Source organism: Branchiostoma lanceolatum, chromosome 1 (genome assembly GCF_035083965.1).
Source record: "Branchiostoma lanceolatum isolate klBraLanc5 chromosome 1, klBraLanc5.hap2, whole genome shotgun sequence".
NCBI classification, from domain to species: domain Eukaryota; kingdom Metazoa; phylum Chordata; class Leptocardii; order Amphioxiformes; family Branchiostomatidae; genus Branchiostoma; species Branchiostoma lanceolatum.
In genome coordinates this window covers 19,570,551-19,588,131 of record NC_089722.1, presented here as the reverse complement: position 1 = coordinate 19,588,131, position 17,581 = coordinate 19,570,551, and the positions used below count along the sequence as shown (strand labels likewise).

Below are 17,581 nucleotides of genomic sequence, written 5' to 3'. Positions count from 1 at the left end.
GTGCACAGGGCAGGGTTAATTTAATCTGTAATCCCTTTCTGACGGAACATGAGATGTGACCTACATGTATGAGGTCATCTGGCGAAACCAACTAAACAGTGGCGACGTGTTGGCTAGTTGTCCAGAAAAATACCTTTGTCCACAAAACTTGTCAAATTCACATCCTCAGTATTATTTGCCGGACAACTCATAAGTTCCGGTGTTTTACCATCCTTTTACTCAAGGTTTTAGCTGCTTCCTTCTTTGTTTCGCACGCTGAGCGAAATTGTTGTCGCCTGGAGAATATCCGTTTCCGGATACCAGCACAAGTACTTCTGGGAAGTGTGAAAGTCGTGAATGGACTATCCCGAAGTTGCCCTGACCTCTGACCTGCAGTGGTGTTTCCTGCGGGCCATCCAGAACTCCAGGTTGCAGCCCATGCAGCGGTTGACGGCGTGGTCAGGTACCCACAGGGTCACGCTGGCGTCGCGCTCCTCCACCTGCTCCCAGCTCACGTCCGACATCTCCGTGCTGCAGTTGGACAGCGAGGGCTGCTCCTCGCTGCGTTCAGAGTCGGGCAACGACAGCTACAATGTAAATTATGATGATTCTGTTAGCTCCAACTTCAGCTGTACAATAGCCTGACTAATGCTTCGGTCCCATTCCCAATCCGGGGCCTGGCCAGACAGGTTCTTGGAACGAACAAAATGTGATAAAATACAATAAAAGACAAAAGCGTAAAAAATTACTCCCATCCATATATTGTGTATTTTCTTGATTATGATATAATTTGCATTTTTTATTTTGTACTCGGGCCCCGGATTGGAAATAGGACCGTTGTATAAATCAAGCTTCTAGCAGCCCTTCCACTGGTCAGGAAGAGGACCAGTCAGCCCTGACAGGGAGAGATTGTATAACACAGGCTACGTGTACAACAACTACGGTACAACAGCAGTGTGCCACTGATTCACACCTTTTCACCAGTATTAGCTGGTAAGAAAACTAAATTTAATTGAAGTATCAATATACTCAAATGACTGTGTATCTCTGACCCTTACCTCTTCCCTCATGACCTCAATGAAAAGCGGCCTGCGTGCCGATTTGAGCTTATCATGAATAAACAAAGGTTCAAACAAAAACAAACAAACTTAAAAACACTCTTTCTAAGAAAATTAACTAAACGATATTATGATCCCTCTCACCTTTAAGTGTGTGTTCAACATACATGTAGTACTTGCCGAGTCCAAGTAAAGAACTGGTGGGTTATGCCAGGTATATACAATGTACATGTGGTAGGATAACAAAGTGTTGCTGCTGCAGTGTAAAGAATGTGGTCCCAAACATGACTTAACCCCTCGTCACGATTCATGATTGGAGTAAAGATACATCAGCATACAGCAGTTTACCTATTACTAGTATTAGTAAGTTTTGTGATTAAGAGTCAGGAGTGCTCACCTCTTCATCGCACCCCTCCCCGTTCAGTCCCGAGGAGAGACAAGGCCCGCCCTTCTGGTACTGGTGGATCACCTTCATGGCCGTCTGCAGCTGTCGACGGAGAGCCTCCACCTCTCCCTGCAGGGCAAAGGTCAACACATCTTCAACAAGGAACTCGAAGATCTCATGCATGAAATACGTCACTTTTTGCCAATTTCTTGTTTTATTCATTTTTATCAATTTCTTGCTAGTTCTGTTTATGCATATTCCTGCGTTCCTGCGGGATTTTGTACTTGGCTAAGCCTGTGGCATAAACTTTGAACCCGGGGCATACCAGCCTTCCCAAATCTTAGAAGTCTCCAGTTACACCATTTTCTGCCTCACATCCTGCCAACTTGGACCTTAGCCAGCGGGGACAAACTTGACAAACAAACCGAAAACAGTACCTCGATTTTCACGGTTGCAGTAATCCTATTGCACACAATTTGCATGTATACTTACTGTAGCTTACGTTTTGTTACAAATTGAAGGTGAGAGCTAGATAAGGCGATACCCCGGTACCACCTATTTTCTCACCCCAGAATTTTAATAAACAAATAAACAATTGCCTGCTGCTGTTTTCCCTACTTTTTCAGATACAGCCTTTCTTGTCAATCCTCAAATAGCTCAACAGTAAGGATAAATAAATTGCACAACAACAAGAACAAGAACAACAACAAAGGGAAGCCCACCTTGTGGCCGACATCTATCTGGTGAAGTCTCTGCTGGACCACATCTCTGATAGTAGTCAGTCCATCCACGTCCAGATGACGGCTCAGCGTGTTCATGTTGGGACTGACAGCCGACTCTTCCGGGATGCCTTCTGCCTTTCCCCTCTCCCCCAGGCCGTTGGGAACGGCACCCCCCGGGCTGAGGGGTGTGGGGGGCTTACAGCTTTGGTCGGCAGCGGTTGTGGCAGGCTGTAAGCTGCGCGTCATGTCCTTGTGCTGCGCGTGGCCGCCGTTCGGGTAAAATATTGCAGATTTGCTAGCGAGATGTAGACACTTGCTACAGGTATGCATGCACACGCTCCCGTTTATGGGGTTGCTAGGCTTACTAGGCGCCGCGATGGTACTGGACGAGAGTCTAGAGTTCTCTGCGCCCCGCCGCACGTGGCTCTTAATTGCCAAAGGACACACCCCGTTTATTCCAGGCTTCTTCCTTTCGTGGGACTCGTTAACAAAGGAGTTGCTAATGTCACTAGTGCTTGTGCTAACACTGGAGCTATGTTCTAGTTTTAGCGCGGGGATTTCTTCTTCTACACCGTTTTCCGTAGCAGCAGAATTGCCGTGCCCATTGCACATTGTTTCCGTATCCTCATACCCACCGACGCCATTGCAGTGGGTACTGGGCGGAGATGCCGGTCTATCTTTACATTCCACATTCTCTGCAGTTATTGTCTCTGTTGAGCTCTCCATACGATCTTTCTGGCTCAAGTCTTCATTTGTTGTTACACTACTGTCGACGTTTGCTTCTTCTGGACACTCTTCACTATGGATACCGTTTGAAAAAGCTTCCGATTTCTCCCCCTCTGGGCTCCCAGGGGGTGTTTCTATTTCATCAGGGGGGTGCTTCTCTTTCTTGTGGAATGCTACGGTGTCTTCGTGAATGGATACGCCATGAGCCGACGTGTTTGATTCGTCCATGATTCCATTGATCTCCGAATCAGTCAGTTCGCTGTTGTACTCGGTGGTTGTGGCGTGGCTCACGCTCGTATCGGCATCGTGCGGTATGAGCTTGTCTGGGCGCCAATCCGTGAGGTTGGTGTCGCTGGACGTCCGCATCAGCCCGCCACCGTTCTCCATGCTTTCGCTGATGGCGGCCTGGATGTCGTCGCAGGAGCGCGTCTTCTGTACGCGGCCCGACAGGAGGGGTGGTTCCTGGGAGAGGGGGTTGGTGTAGGGTTGCTCTTCTGTTGGCGTGGTGGGAGACTGGTTGGATAGGTACACCGTGGTCCACAGAAGGAGGTTGCGAACATGGCAAACCGGCCGCATCACCTGCACATGGAGGAAGTGAGCTCAACAATGAGTTGCTTGGGATAGAAAATTACCAAACTGAAGTAAAATTTCATACATATGTATCAAACACTAGGAGGGGTTAAAATTTACTCTAATGTTCTGAATGGAAAACATTTCATGTTTCTGTGTTCAAAGTCAAAGTTAAGGCTTCCAGGGCAAAGATGTTACATTCTATGTCTGTACGGAAATATGGCAATTTGGCAACCACAAAGTACTGGTGGATATGCTGATAAGTGTCACAAAGACAAGTCAGTGAACTCTACTAGCTGGTGTAAACAGGTCATAAGGTGTATATGCTACAAATGAAAAGAATTACAGATGTAAGCCTTGCATTATAACTTGTGAATTTTTTTCCATTTAGTTTTCAAATGCAAAATCTAAATTTACATAATTCAGCCAGTCTTACCTCTATATCATTTTGCTACAATGTTCTTTTAGTATTCAATTTATGAACCAATTTGTTATCAAATATATCTATCTTTGTTAGTTTCCATGTAGCACTACAGGTCTTGATACTAGTGGAAAACAATTGGTCCCGCCCTGTTTAAAAATTTTTGTTCATATCAAGAATGTATTTTATTCAAGACAATATCACACAAGTGCAGATAATCACAAATGTACATGGTAAACAATAAACTACAGAAAAACCAAGACAGCTAGTTCAGTCGTGATAAACAAAAGATGATGCGTGCCTTTCTTAAGGTCAAGAACAAAAACTTAAGGTCACGGTCTTACCTGGTCAGCACTTGGGCTGTACAGGTAATTCCTAAAAGCTTGTCTGTCGGATTTGAGCAGTGACCAGACCGAACAAGTTCGATCTCGCACAGCGTTCCTCGCTCGCTCTGCCGGACTGTTACACAGGAATGTGCCATATAGGGTAGAGTAGGTATGATGGACTAGCTTCACCTGTGAAGAAGGGTAAATCAAATTGTAAATAGGGATCCCCAAAACATAATGGGTTGTTCCAGTTTGGCAACCTGGTCTACCCATCTCAAATTTGAACTGTTAAAATCAATGAAATTTGAAATATAAAAGACTTTGTCATTAGAAAAAATACCAAAACTAATGGTTAGCCCCACTCGATTGTAACATCATAATCAAAGACTTATGCTAGCCCTTATTGTTTTAGTGATTAGGATGTCAAGTTTAATTCGATACCTCTATTTTGTACTATGTTTAATAGTTGTTGCCACACATTGTACCATGTGCAATTGTCATGCAATAGAGTCTTCCTATCACATTAAGGCCACACCAATTTAATTTCTTGGTTAACGGAATTAAAAAAGAAATGCTAGATTGAAAAATCAACATGAAAACAGAATCTTGGAGGAAAGTTTTTACTTTGGTGCACACAGTTTCAGGGAGTGAACATAGGCAGGTGCAAGTTTTCACCCCAGCCTCTGTTTTAATTATGTCCTCGTGCTAAAATTTTGAGAAAAAAAATTAATTAACCAAGAAATTAAATTGGTGTGGCCTAACATGGAGATAAAAAGCCAACTGACCAGGAATGCTTCTATTTTGTACTACACATTGTACCGTGTACATGCAATAGAGTCTACCTATCACATCAACATGGAGATAAAAAGCCAACTGACCAGGAATGCTTCGTTGAACTCGAATGAGCAGGGGAACTGCCTGAGGAGCTGGTGGACACAGTCCAGCCACTGGAGGAAGACTGGACACCGCTCGTTGATGTCGTCTGCACCGCAGCCATGGCCACAGCGGTCAGCAAACTTGTGCCCAAAGTCAAGCCACTCTCTCTCTACTAGCACCTGAAAACCCTGGAAAAAAACAATGTACAGTATTTCTCAAAAATCATCCTCATTTTGTTGTACAAAATGACAAGATGAATGTACATCTTACAAAGCTAGGACAGCACTTTATCTGAATTTTTACTCAGGAGGACGGAAAAGCAAAGATACAATGTAACGGTGTGCATCAGACATTATTCAAGGTGCTTTCTGTTAAAGATTACTAAAAAGTAAAAAAAGTAGACTTCATGTGTTTATCGTTATATTTTTCCTAACTTGTAGTAAATGTTGGAAATTGGCCTTAACCCCCCTTTCACTGGACCTGTGGCACGCTGGCGGCTGCACTACGGCCAATCAAATTGACAAACCACTCAACGAATTTAATGGACAAAAAACAAATCTTTTTAAGCTTTGTGTGTTTTGTTGTCTTTTTGGTCTTGTCACTTGAACGTTTTGAATGATATTCCCATTATAAAGTCAAGGGTAACACAAATCCAGTTTAGGACGCAACGACGACGTCATGACCGATCAGCGCGCCGCGGGTCCAGTGAGAGGGGGGCTTTAGTCATGTTCACAGGTTGCCGAGCCCCCTCCAATGTGAGGGGGGAGATTTTCCGGCGATTCTAAAATTTGGCAACTGTCTGTCGATCAACAAATACGGCCAAAGCTCATTGACAGTGAGACAGGGGCTTAACGACAAATGTTCAGCAAGCTATTTCTAACCTCAATGGTCCTGTAGTAGGGGTCTAGCAGCAGCTCGGCCAGAGCCACGAGTTGCGGCGTGCGGTCCCAGCCGTCCGTGCAGTGCACCACGACCGGCCTGTTCTCCAGGTCGACGGCGTTCACCACCATCAGCACACTCTTCATCAGCTGGGACAGGTACTGTAGCCATTTGGTGCTCTCCAGGGCAGACAGCCAACTACAGTGAACAGCAGTTACATTAGGCCAGTTGTTTATGTTTTGAACACAGTTTTTGTGGCGAACTCTTTACTGCAAACTTGAAACTACCACGAAAAGCTGTTCCATTGTGTGACTATAGTGCTACTATTGTTTCAAACACGAACTCAAACCCACCGTGAACACTCCATTTTCTCCCTAATGCAAAATTAAATACCTGCAAACATTTTTGCATTAAATTTTACAGTATTCTCTGGGAAACCCAAAACTGTTGCGAACGTGCGAAGTAGTCTGGAAGGTTGAAAAAAATGAACCACACAGAGTATGGTATATCCAATGCAATACATGTAATAGACTCTTTTTTCCCCTTCACATTGTCTTTTTTGACTTTGGCATACTTACATGTACTACCCGTTTCCCGAAATATTTTCTTGTACTTTACAACATTTTGGTATTTGAATTGGCAGCTGCTTTGCACTATTTACAGTATGGTCAAACAGTGTCGTAAAAGTGTAATGTTTATCAATTGACAACTCTTCTAAAATACATGTATTGTCACACCATGGCTTTAGGTTCTGTCACAACATATCTTTATGTTTTAATGAGTCAGACATTAAGACCCAATTGTGAATATAGAACAGGACAGTCTCTGCTTACTTGGCCTGGTCGGATGGCTGAGAGCAGAGTGCACGGACGGCCTGGAAACTTTTCCTGATGGAGTGGATGTTGGCCAGGCCCATGAACTGAACCTCACAGTTGGGGTAGTACTCTAGATAGACGGGAACAGTGGAAATGTTATTACAGCTATTTCAATTCAGAATTTTAAGAACTTAAAACCCCATGCAGACCCTCTTTTCAGACTGGACAGGTTTTTCTGCCCTGGCAGACTGGACAAGTTTTTCCGCCAACCCTGTATTCCCAGGTATAAAATATTTGCTACATTTAAGTCAGATTTCTCTTTAATAACAACAGTAGTACAAACAAAATTTTGGACTTGCAGACAATGCAGAGTTACTTGTAACCCAACAAGCTTATGATTCATTGTTATTCATATACTGTTAAAACAATGAATGCACCACATTATCTACTAGAAGTATTATCATAACTAGTCTATCATGTTATTCTAAGACAGCACAGGTCACTTTAATTGCAAGGCATAGAGATAACAATTATTTCTGCTACATCCTGTGAGTTTTGTAGTCAGGTCACTTTAACCTGTCCGAGTAAATCACCAGATTAGCCAAAAGAAACGATGACAATGAGTAATCGTAAAGAGGAGAGCTTCAGACCGGTAGATGAGAGAGTCTATGATCTTACCGGGGCATTCGCAGCCGCCCCCTTTAGCACGGTTGGCCACGGCAGCGGCGTAGGACCGAGCGTCCATAATCAGCACCTTGTGCGGCTCGGTGCGTTTCTCCTCTTGTGAGCCATTGGGCACATCTGTGGAATACAAAACAAGTCTAGAGCTTCTGACAATACAGGGCTCTAGATATTGGGAGCATACACTTTTATGCACCCAAAATTGACACTATGCACCTAATTTTTGACTGCAGGTGTACCAGTGCACATAGATATTTGTGTGGGGTTTAAAACATAATGATTCTTCTGTACACTAGTATACAGCATATGCTCGACATTTGGTCAGTAAGAAAATACTAAAACCTCAAAGTTTGTTGTATAACTCTTAATTAAACCTTAAAGATAGCTGTAGAATTTGGGATCATCACAATTTTTCGAAGCTTGAGACTGTTGACAGGCTTTGCTGACATTTTCCTTTTTTTCTGTGTTCAGCTTAATTTTTGGGTTAGGTTATCACCAGTACACCTATTCCCAGGAATGAATTTCAAGCCCTAAAATAATGCAAAACTGATTATGGTAGACCTAAGTTGTGGGATGTTGTAGTCCTTTGAGGTTTCAATTTCCCACAATACAGTTGGGAGACAAGTACAGTTCTATTGTACTACAGTGATGAATGTCAGACATTCAGGTAATAAGATACGCCAAATAGCAGTTACTCAAGCAACTGGAAATCATACCCAGATGCTTGTCAATAAGTAACTGCTATTTGGCGTACTTGTTCTATTGGTTGGAAATCCAGTAAAATTTGAATACATAAGAAATTCCTAAAAAATAGTCTTACCAGAGTGCCCATTCACCAAGATGTCCGAGTCTGTGTCAGTGTTGCCACAGTCTTCAGAACAGGCCTCTGCAATGGCCTGTAAAAACTGTTCATCACTGGAGTTCCTCCAGCCAAGCCACCCCACCTCGGGTTGGCTGCACCGGGCTATCACTGCCCCGTTACCTCTGTGCCTGAAGAACATAACAAACACGTTGATGAAGGTTAGACATCCAGCATGATCCAGGTAATTAGATACAAATAAAAAAACAGTCACTCAAGCAACTGGATAAAATTTTGACGTTTCAGATAGCATCCGCTAGCTTTCGTCAGTGACTACCTTTGAAATACAATGAGCTTACCTCCACACAACAGATGGTATTCTCTTGTGCGATCTGAAGTTTCCAACTTTCTCCAGATCTTCGTTGGTCACAGAGGCTGGAACAACATGCTTCTCTGGATACCCAGAGCAAAACCTGGAAACAAGTAGGTTCAGAGTGATTTCATGAAGTAGCTATAGAATTTTTACCCAAGTAGTTCTGTCAACATCACTGCTACCCTTATCCTCGCACTCAGTTTTCAACAATTACTAACAAGCATGATTAATCTTAATCTGACTCCTAGTATTCATCTCAATTTGATTACTGAATTTTACTTTAAACTTGGAATGGGTGGAGCAAAACTGAGTCTAAATGGGGTAGGGAATGTCTTGAGCAGCCTTCATAGCACCTGCTCCTCCTATTGAGCTCGGAGTGAATAGAGTTTGTCTGAATTATGATGTTCTGGACCAAGAGAGATGAGATGCTTTCCCAGTCCTACTAATGTAACCCGTAACCTTGAAGTCGCCTTTGGGTCTTGTTATGTGGTTGCCATTGAGTAATGTTAGGGTCACATTTCCAAACCGGGGCCCAGTCATACTGTTTGCGGGATTGAAAAATGAAAATGTGTATCAAGAAATATACTCATGACTTATAAATCATGTTTATGTTTTATGTGTTTTCTTGCCTTTTAATGTAATTCTTGTTTCTCTCACTGTAACTTTATGTTCACTGTTTTCACCGTCATCTCTGTACTGTGAACTTATCATTACCGTCAAAAAAAATTGTTGTAATTATTTATGATTCCTTCAAACATTCGTTTTGTAAATCACTTGCCACCACAATGAAGTTAAAGTTCAGTGAAAATGTCAATTTTCCTGCCACCATGAAATTTTGCAACCGTGAAGACAAAATGAATAATACAGTATACCATACTTTTTGTTTCGGCAAACTGCCCGGCCGGGCCCCGGTTTGGAAATGTGACCCTAGCATGAGTAGTTCAGTGTGTAGAAGTGGTACCTGGCCTTGCACTGTGCAAACTCTTAAAAAAAACCCAACAACAACCCTATCAGATCTTACTTGTAGTCCTTGTTGATGCTGGTGACCCTCCAGGCTCCACCTTCCTTCACGTTAAACCCCATCCTCTCTACCTCATGCAAGAAGTAGTCAAGCACACGATCACCTGAGATCAGACAAGACACAGGTAGTGAGAACAGAGTTCTGATCATGGTAGAGTCTTAAGTTCATTTTCAAGTTGTGTGTACATGTAAGCACCTCAGCATGATTTTTATTACACTGTAGTCGACTGCATAAGTCTCAAAATTGCAAGTTATGAAACTTTTCTAACGTGTGTTATTGTTAAATATTACTGTAAATCCATTTAATATTGCCGTCTGTAATTCTAGTGGTTGGGGTGATTTGGAGCACAATTACAGTTCACAGCATTTAGTTTTAACAGTGGGAACAAACATTACTGTTTCAAATGTTACTGATCAAATATTTGTGATGATGAAATCTTAGTGTTTGCCTAGTGACTGTGAAAGTCGCCGAAATTGAGTTACTGTTGATAAATGAAGAATTACAGTAGTAACCAAAAAAATAAGAAATATGTTTCAGTGAAATATGTCAACAAGTAAACAAAACAGCTACATGATGAAGCAAGGATCAGTGTTTATTCATTGTACATTTTGATATTTTGTTCGTATCCAAATGATTTTCTCACACATGCACTTTTAGGGTGCACTGTATAGACTGTGTGTCTTACTTGGGTGGCACATGTGTGAGGGTACGGGGTAGTCAGGGTCTCCCTGGTAGCCCGTAGCGTCCCTGCACCACGCGTGGAAGGCGAAGGTAAACAGGTCTTCTAGCTTGTCGGGCACCGTAATAGCAGCCGACAGGCGCTTGTGCCACTCCTGGCACTGCTCATTGGTTGGGAACGAACACCTGTGGGAAAAATATATAACTTTTATTTAATATTTATAAACGTACATTTGTATGTGTATGGAGATATATCTCAAGAACTGCCAGATGGACTGTGATTTTATTTGGTAGGTGGTGTGCATGCAACAGTGAAGGGCAATTTTGGGCCTCCCAGTCGTTCACCTTGGTACTGCAGCAGCAATTCTTGTTTGTATCTTCAGTCCTGGACGTGCCATGGTCTTGTTTATTTTTGTTTTCTTTTACCAGGGTGGCCCTCTCAGTGACTGGGTACTGCTTTTCAAAGAGGCACATACATGATACATATCCTTTATAACATGAGAAAAGATGTTTATCATGTGCTACAAACAAATCAAAAAGCCTATACTCTGTATGATACATGGACCAACTTTAGCAAAATCCTGGCAGCCTATGGCTTTACGAAACCTGCTCAATGCCCTTGTTACCTAATTCAATTTTCTTACCAAAGACATTCTGAACCAAGACTAATGGAAGACTATAGACTGACACATGTTGCTATACCATGTATGTCATTGTGAATGCTGAACACGTTTATCCATTTACATTTTGAACCTTGCCAAAAAGACGTCAACCTTTGTACACACTTTCAAGCAAGGGAAACGTGCTATTTGCTATTACAGCCTGATTAGATTTGCCTGCATCAATCTTGTAAATTCACTTCATATCTACCAGCTACCTTATCACAATTCAACACTCCTACACATGTCTGGGGAAGAGGACGGGCCCTTAGCTAATACAATAAATGAATAAATTAACACCAGTCACTTGAGATTTAGACAGACACTAGCCTTTTGGAAATTCAAGCAAAGTTGATGTTCTACCTTCAAGTGAGACATCAGTGCGTAGCTCTTAGTCTACTGAGTATAGTGATATGAAAATCATTATTCTGCAATGTTCACAACTTATGATATCATTGATGATAAATGCAAGAAAACTGCGGGAAATTGAAGCACCCCGCTTTCTTTTTTGGTCATCCCGAGGTGTGACACTACAGCCCCGCAAGGAAGAATGCTTCTTCCCGCAAGGAAGAATGCTTCTCCCCGCCGGCCTACTGTTCTTCCCCCCCGGGAAAAAATTGCAAAAACTATGGATCCCGACGGGTTTGGACAAACCCCAGGGAAGAAAAATTCAGGTCCAAGAGGTGTAAAAGGCGTGAATTCAGCCAAATGTATACAGCGGGACAAAAACTGAACCCGCGGGGTTCGCTATCCTCCCCGCTATCCAACATAACATTAAAAGCCAGGATAGCACAATTCACATCCCTCTGTTAACTTTGAAACAGTCAGTATAAGCATTCTGAAAATGGCCACCTCTTCTCATCCTGAAGCAGCCCAACTGTTTAAAAGTTCAATAAGTGTAAGTTATACCAGGCGCAGCTTGCACAAAATCATTGTTGGTACTTGTCTCACAAACAAACTAACCTAGATTTTAGACAACAAACTTTACTTGGATGTGAAGTTTCTATCCTGAAATCATCAAGCAATCCTATGGACACCAGACACATTATACAGCATGGATAGACCTTTGTTTTCTACACTAGCACAAGGAGAGTACAATGGCCTTGTTTTCTGCTTTGTCTTTCAAAGTTTCATTGTGTGGGCTGTGACTTTATGCATACAACCAAACCTCCTTGATACAACAGAGGGAAAATGTTACAGTCTGACCACTAGGACCTCCTTGGTCTGACTATACACTATTAAAAACCTGGTGCTTTCTCTAAAATAATGCCGTAAAATCTACTCTCTCAGTTTGTTTGTTTTATTGGGATCTCCATTAGTGTTCAATTATCACAATCTTACACTATTCTTCCTGGAGTCCATTTACATTGATACATTAAAATCAAAATACAAGAAGAAAACATATACAAATGATAGACAGTCATGACCAAACTCAAATGTGATACATGACATCCACAATTGACAGACAGTAATGAACAAAATCAAATGTGATGCAATAAAAAGAGTGTGAGGGGTCAGAGGTCAACTTGAAATACATATGTACATACATTCAGCTACCACCAGACTGTTGTAATGGCTTATTTGTGTACTTTAGTGTAATCAGTCTTTCTTTGAGGAATGTTTTGAACAGTGAAGGTGCGGATGTTTTTATGTGTTGTGGAAAGGTGATATATGATTTAATACATCCGTACAGAAAGGTTCTGGTAGCTGAGGTGGTTCTGGGTTTTGGCAGTTTGAAACCCCCTCCTTGTGCAAGACGGGTATATTGTGTTGATGTGTATTGTCAATTCTCTGTAACTTTTTATAGATAGCTTCAGAATCTGGTTTTTGGGCCGCCTGAAGTTTGTGAAACATGGCGAGAATGCTAGTGTATAGTCTTACATTAACTTTGGGCCAATTCAACCTCCTGTGCATGTCATCTATGTTGGAGTCATACTTTGCATTTAGGACAAGTCTAGCTGCCTTGTTTTGTAGAATCTGTAGTTTATTCAAGTGAGATTGAGAATTAGCTGACAAGAGGCAAGAGCAGTAATCCATGTGACTTAGGACAAGTGATTGTGCGACTGTTTTTAACGTGTCGCTCGTGAGGTAGTCACGAGATCTTGCTAGTGCTGCCAAAGCACTTGTCATTTTGGATTTAACTTTGTCCAGGTGTAGACCCCACGTTAACTTAACTAACTGGTCCATTTCAATCCCTAGCAGTTTCGCCTGCTCTACCGGTTCGATTATTCTGTTGAGCATCGAAAGCTGTAGGGTTGGCTTATGCTTTAGTTTGTGCCAGCTAATTGTTATTCCAGCTAATTTTAAAAGTAAATGCTTGGAAGGAAGGAATCCTTAAGAAATCAACCACAGGAGGATTGTGATAATTTTTTGTTCTTTCAGGGATGTCTGTATTGGCTGTGAATATCCCAATTAATGTCAAGGTGTGAATCACCCTGATTTGCATAGAGCCAAAGACAATTGGTACATGGAAAGAATTTTTATACATTGATAGGTAAACAAGAATCATGTGGGATTTTAGGATTGGGGAAGTAGGATAAATCACAACATCTCTTATATTATAGCCAACTGCTTTATTTAACAGAATCTGACTTGAATCTTGTACCTGCAGCCATGGCCAGGCATGACTATTGTCAACTGTTGAAAAATATGTCTTAAAATGTTTAATAAGTTAACTGTTGTGTTGTGTTAATCAAACTTGCAATATAAGAAATTAATTTGATACTGAAACAAATTCACACAAGTGAAAAAGCACTAAATGTGCCACCCTTGTTGAAAGATGGGTACCTCTTGGTTAGGATGTAAAAAGCAAGGAGGTTCTATATAATTTATTATATAAAACCTCCTTGGTAAAAGCAGAGGCCCTGTTGAAGTTAAAAATACTGATTTTTCTTTTTTTTAATTGACAGTTCAGCCTATCAGTCCATGATTTAGGCACATACATGTAAGTTTGATGGGAGCACTGTGCTCCAAAGAAAACACCTCCAGGTATACCAGCTAATTTTAAAAGTAAATGCCAGCACTCTTGGAAGGAGGGTATTCTTAGGAAATCAAGCACAGGAGGGATTGTCAGAATTCAATTTGTTCTTTCAGGGATGTCTGTATTGGCTGTGAATATCCCAATTAATGTCAAGGTGTGAATTACCCTGATTTGCATAGAGCCAAAGACAATTGGTACATGGAAAGATAGAATTTCCTCAGCTACCATGGATGCAGTACACGTAGGTGTTGAAAAAAGCAGAGGTTTCTGTCCGGTGGCTAGGAGTAGCCACGATTTTTAAAGTTTGCCTCAAGCGCATGTGTGCTACCCAGTCGTAATGGGGAAGCAAGATCAAAGGTGCATGTACATCATTACTTCTGTCAAGGACATTATTATAAATTTGTCCTTGCTTCTGTATAGAAAAATATGATCTCTTTGCTGGAAGGGAGCTGATCTGTAGAGTCTGACCCTGGGTACATGCAAGGAGGTATAAAACCTCCTTGGTGCATGTATGTCAAACCAAAAACCTCCTTGGTCAAACAAACTTTAGGAAATGAAAAAACAAAAAAAAACAATATATGGCCTGAGGACTCAGTAAAGGCTTCAACACACCCTCTTACAATCACACAAAAGAATAATAAACTGTCTAAGATCACCTCGAGTCAAGATGCAGCTTGGAATTTGAATCTGGCTTGGAGCGTTCAATTGTTCACAAATTAACCACTGCAAAATCTCCCAATAAATGGAGCCAAGTGCTTTTAAATCACTGGTTGTTCTGACCTGGTAGTCATGCTGTACATATAGTATAAATATACCAAGCCAGCTTTGTGAAGTGAGAGGTTGGCTGGCTGGCCAGTACATTGCCTTAAATTTCTGCTTGAAGTTCCAATATGACCAGTCTAAAAATTTAAAATGGTCCTTCAGACCAAGGAGGATTAAAGTGAACCTTGCTCAGACACTAGTGAGCTTTAGGGACTGGGGATGCACTTGAACCAATTGGTTAGGGGGTATAGGGCAGCAATCTTTTGTCTTACAATGTTTTCGAATAATTATTTTTTTCGTTCACAGTGAAATGTTGCCTGGATCCCAGAAGTGAATTTTCAGGTTTCTGTACTTAAATATCAGACCTCAGCTTACACTAATAAACTTTAAACCTCTTTGCTTACACACTGACTAATAGTAATACCAAGACCTGCAGCTGGGGGCCAAGGCTAACATGATCTTCAATCAAGCAGTTGTAGGGTAGAAAATTTCTTTTTTCAGTATTCTGATCAGCCCGAGGATTTCCAGGCTCCCATCCCATGACCCAAGGCAAGGTCAACACATTAGCTCAAGATTTTTGGGTTAATTTAACCCTTTTGACACTCACAGTATACACCCTGTGTGATAATTACTTCTGAATCAACTTGATAATTTGACAGCATCACTGCTTGTCAAGAACAAAAGCTGACCTAGTTATGAAGCCGCATAACAAAGAAGCGAATAATTACTTGAATTTCCTAAATGAGGATACTTCTTGCTTTGAAAGTGAGCTCTACCCCCTAAGTTCCAGGATTTGGACCTGTTACCAAAATATTACCTAGAACAAACTCTAGTTTGCCTGATGGTTCGGTTCATATGCTATGATTGTTACAACTTCATATGTATATCAAAGACAATTCAAACTCTACAAGTGGATAAATTTGGAGATTTACTCTGAATCTCATTCCAGTTCCCGCACTACAAAAGTGACCTAAAGGCATCTCTCCTCAGCTTTATAACACCTTGAAGTACAATGTAAACCAAAAATGATAAGTATGTCACCAACATGGCTCGAAACATTGAGATTTGGATATAAATCTTGAACTACTATATTGAGTAGTATATTTTGTAGGTTAGCACGTGCACTGTTTATGTAAACTGTCTGAAGCACAGTTCAATTCAATATTCTTAGTTTATTATTAGGCAGCCCCTGTGGGATGATTGGTTGATATTTGGTCTGTGCATAACCTCCTTGGTCTGTGATCGCTAATGGACTTATATCAAAAGCATATATGTTTAAAGGACCTTGGATAAGCATAAGGTCTGAAAGTTTCAAATGTCTTATGATTTTTAAAATCTATTCAGTTGTTTTGAGTAATTGTGTTTTGGCCAGAAAAGACACACGGTTTGATCGGTATGAAAGCAAGAAGATTGTATGTAACCTAATAAGTAAAATTCATGGAGATCTTGGATAGGTAGTTCAAAACATTCAAATTGTTTTAGGAGATATATATTGGACCCCTGTGGAATGAATAACTTGGTTATGGTTTTCCAGTACCATACTTGGTTAATCCACAAGGAGGTTAGAACCTCCTTGGTCTCCAAGACTCATTTTCGATGCAACTGTCTTTGAAGAAACTCAAATTATCTTTCACAATTGTGAGCACTGAGCAGTCATGTTATACAGAAAATATAAACAGCAAGAATGCACAGAAATATGGTGAAGTGACAAACTGTGTGTAAATTGTCATCAGCTGCCCTGCTGGGAAGCCAGGTTAATTACCAGCCTTGTGTAGTTGAAAAACAACACATGACATTCATTGGACTAGTTCAGGGCTGACTTCAGGAGCTGTCTCTCTGTCCTGGGACAGATTTTTGCTTGTCGGGACAGAAAAAATTCACCCAGACCATCCGAAAATCTGAATTTTATGACAATTGACCTTTAAAGTTAAAAGAGACCTGGTAAAATGCTAATTGGTACACAAGGCTGTGCTATCCTTCCAAACTCAGATAATTTTGTTCATGTCAAAATGGAGCAGATCCTCTCCTTGTAGCAATGCCATGCGATTGTGATTATTCAACTAACTTAAGTACGTGAAGAGAAGACCCTCCAAAATATCAAGAAAATGCATTTGGTGTCAGACGGGTTTAATTTCGTTCCGACGGCCCTGCTGTTCAACCCGGCGGTATCTGCCAGTTGCAGTTCTTTTCATGAATTTGTCATAAAAGTGCTAATTACACAAGCTAACCAGGTGTGAATTCTGATTAATTCAGTCATTCTCATGGTGCTGATTGTATGGCATTTGCATTCAGGGTGACCCGTGAACCCGGCGGGAACACTTGAAGTTACCGGCCGGGACACTGCGCAATACCGACAGGAACACAAATATTCCCGAGTTTTCATTCTGAACACTGCGGGATAAGCAATTTTCAAAGTCAAATATCTCGATAAATTTGTACGTTGTGACCATAAAAAATGAACCTGATACTCAAGATAACATGATCTTTCCAATGGTATGTAAAACTTTGATGTACATCAAGGAATAAAGAAGTTGAAAAATTGGGATTTCAACCTGACTGCCTTGAAATTTGGAAAGTGACTTTCTAAATTTCAGGTGACTGGTGTTAATTGATTAGATTTAGCATGTTACACCTGATAATTGGCTGTTCAACTCCACTAGACAGACAGAAGGAGAAGATCAGAAGCTGCTATTGTTGGCTGTTTTAATTTGACGTTGTGGCGATCTTCAACAAACTCCAGGGACTGGGGATCACTAGAACCGACTGGAGGGTCCACCCCGAGAGTAGACAAACCTGGCGTGACCTAGCTACGCATGTCTGTAGCCGCTATGCATCAGTTCCTGATGCTTGCGAATGTTTGATTGATTGGCA

General features: G+C 41.4%; 1 protein-coding gene across 3 annotated transcripts in view; it reads right to left on the bottom strand.

Annotated features, from left to right (window-relative positions):
- The window catches only part of LOC136439838 (myotubularin-related protein 3-like), a 41,063-nt gene that overhangs the window by 4,510 nt on the left and 18,972 nt on the right, over positions 1 to 17,581 (bottom strand). For 2 of the 3 annotated variants that reach the window (XM_066435471.1, XM_066435479.1), the window contains exons 5-16: positions 10,317 to 10,495; positions 9,632 to 9,734; positions 8,597 to 8,710; positions 8,259 to 8,428; positions 7,436 to 7,558; positions 6,776 to 6,887; positions 5,945 to 6,140; positions 5,066 to 5,251; positions 4,206 to 4,376; positions 2,145 to 3,449; positions 1,435 to 1,551; positions 370 to 566 (exon numbers count right to left, since the gene is read on the bottom strand). In XM_066435471.1, the coding sequence (XP_066291568.1) occupies positions 370 to 566; positions 1,435 to 1,551; positions 2,145 to 3,449; positions 4,206 to 4,376; positions 5,066 to 5,251; positions 5,945 to 6,140; positions 6,776 to 6,887; positions 7,436 to 7,558; positions 8,259 to 8,428; positions 8,597 to 8,710; positions 9,632 to 9,734; positions 10,317 to 10,495 (2,973 nt within the window). Of the gene's footprint in view, positions 1 to 362; positions 567 to 1,434; positions 1,552 to 2,144; positions 3,450 to 4,205; positions 4,377 to 5,065; positions 5,252 to 5,944; positions 6,141 to 6,775; positions 6,888 to 7,435; positions 7,559 to 8,258; positions 8,429 to 8,596; positions 8,711 to 9,631; positions 9,735 to 10,316; positions 10,496 to 17,581 lie in introns of all 3 variants that reach the window. The other variant, XM_066435486.1, reaches the window with a different exon arrangement.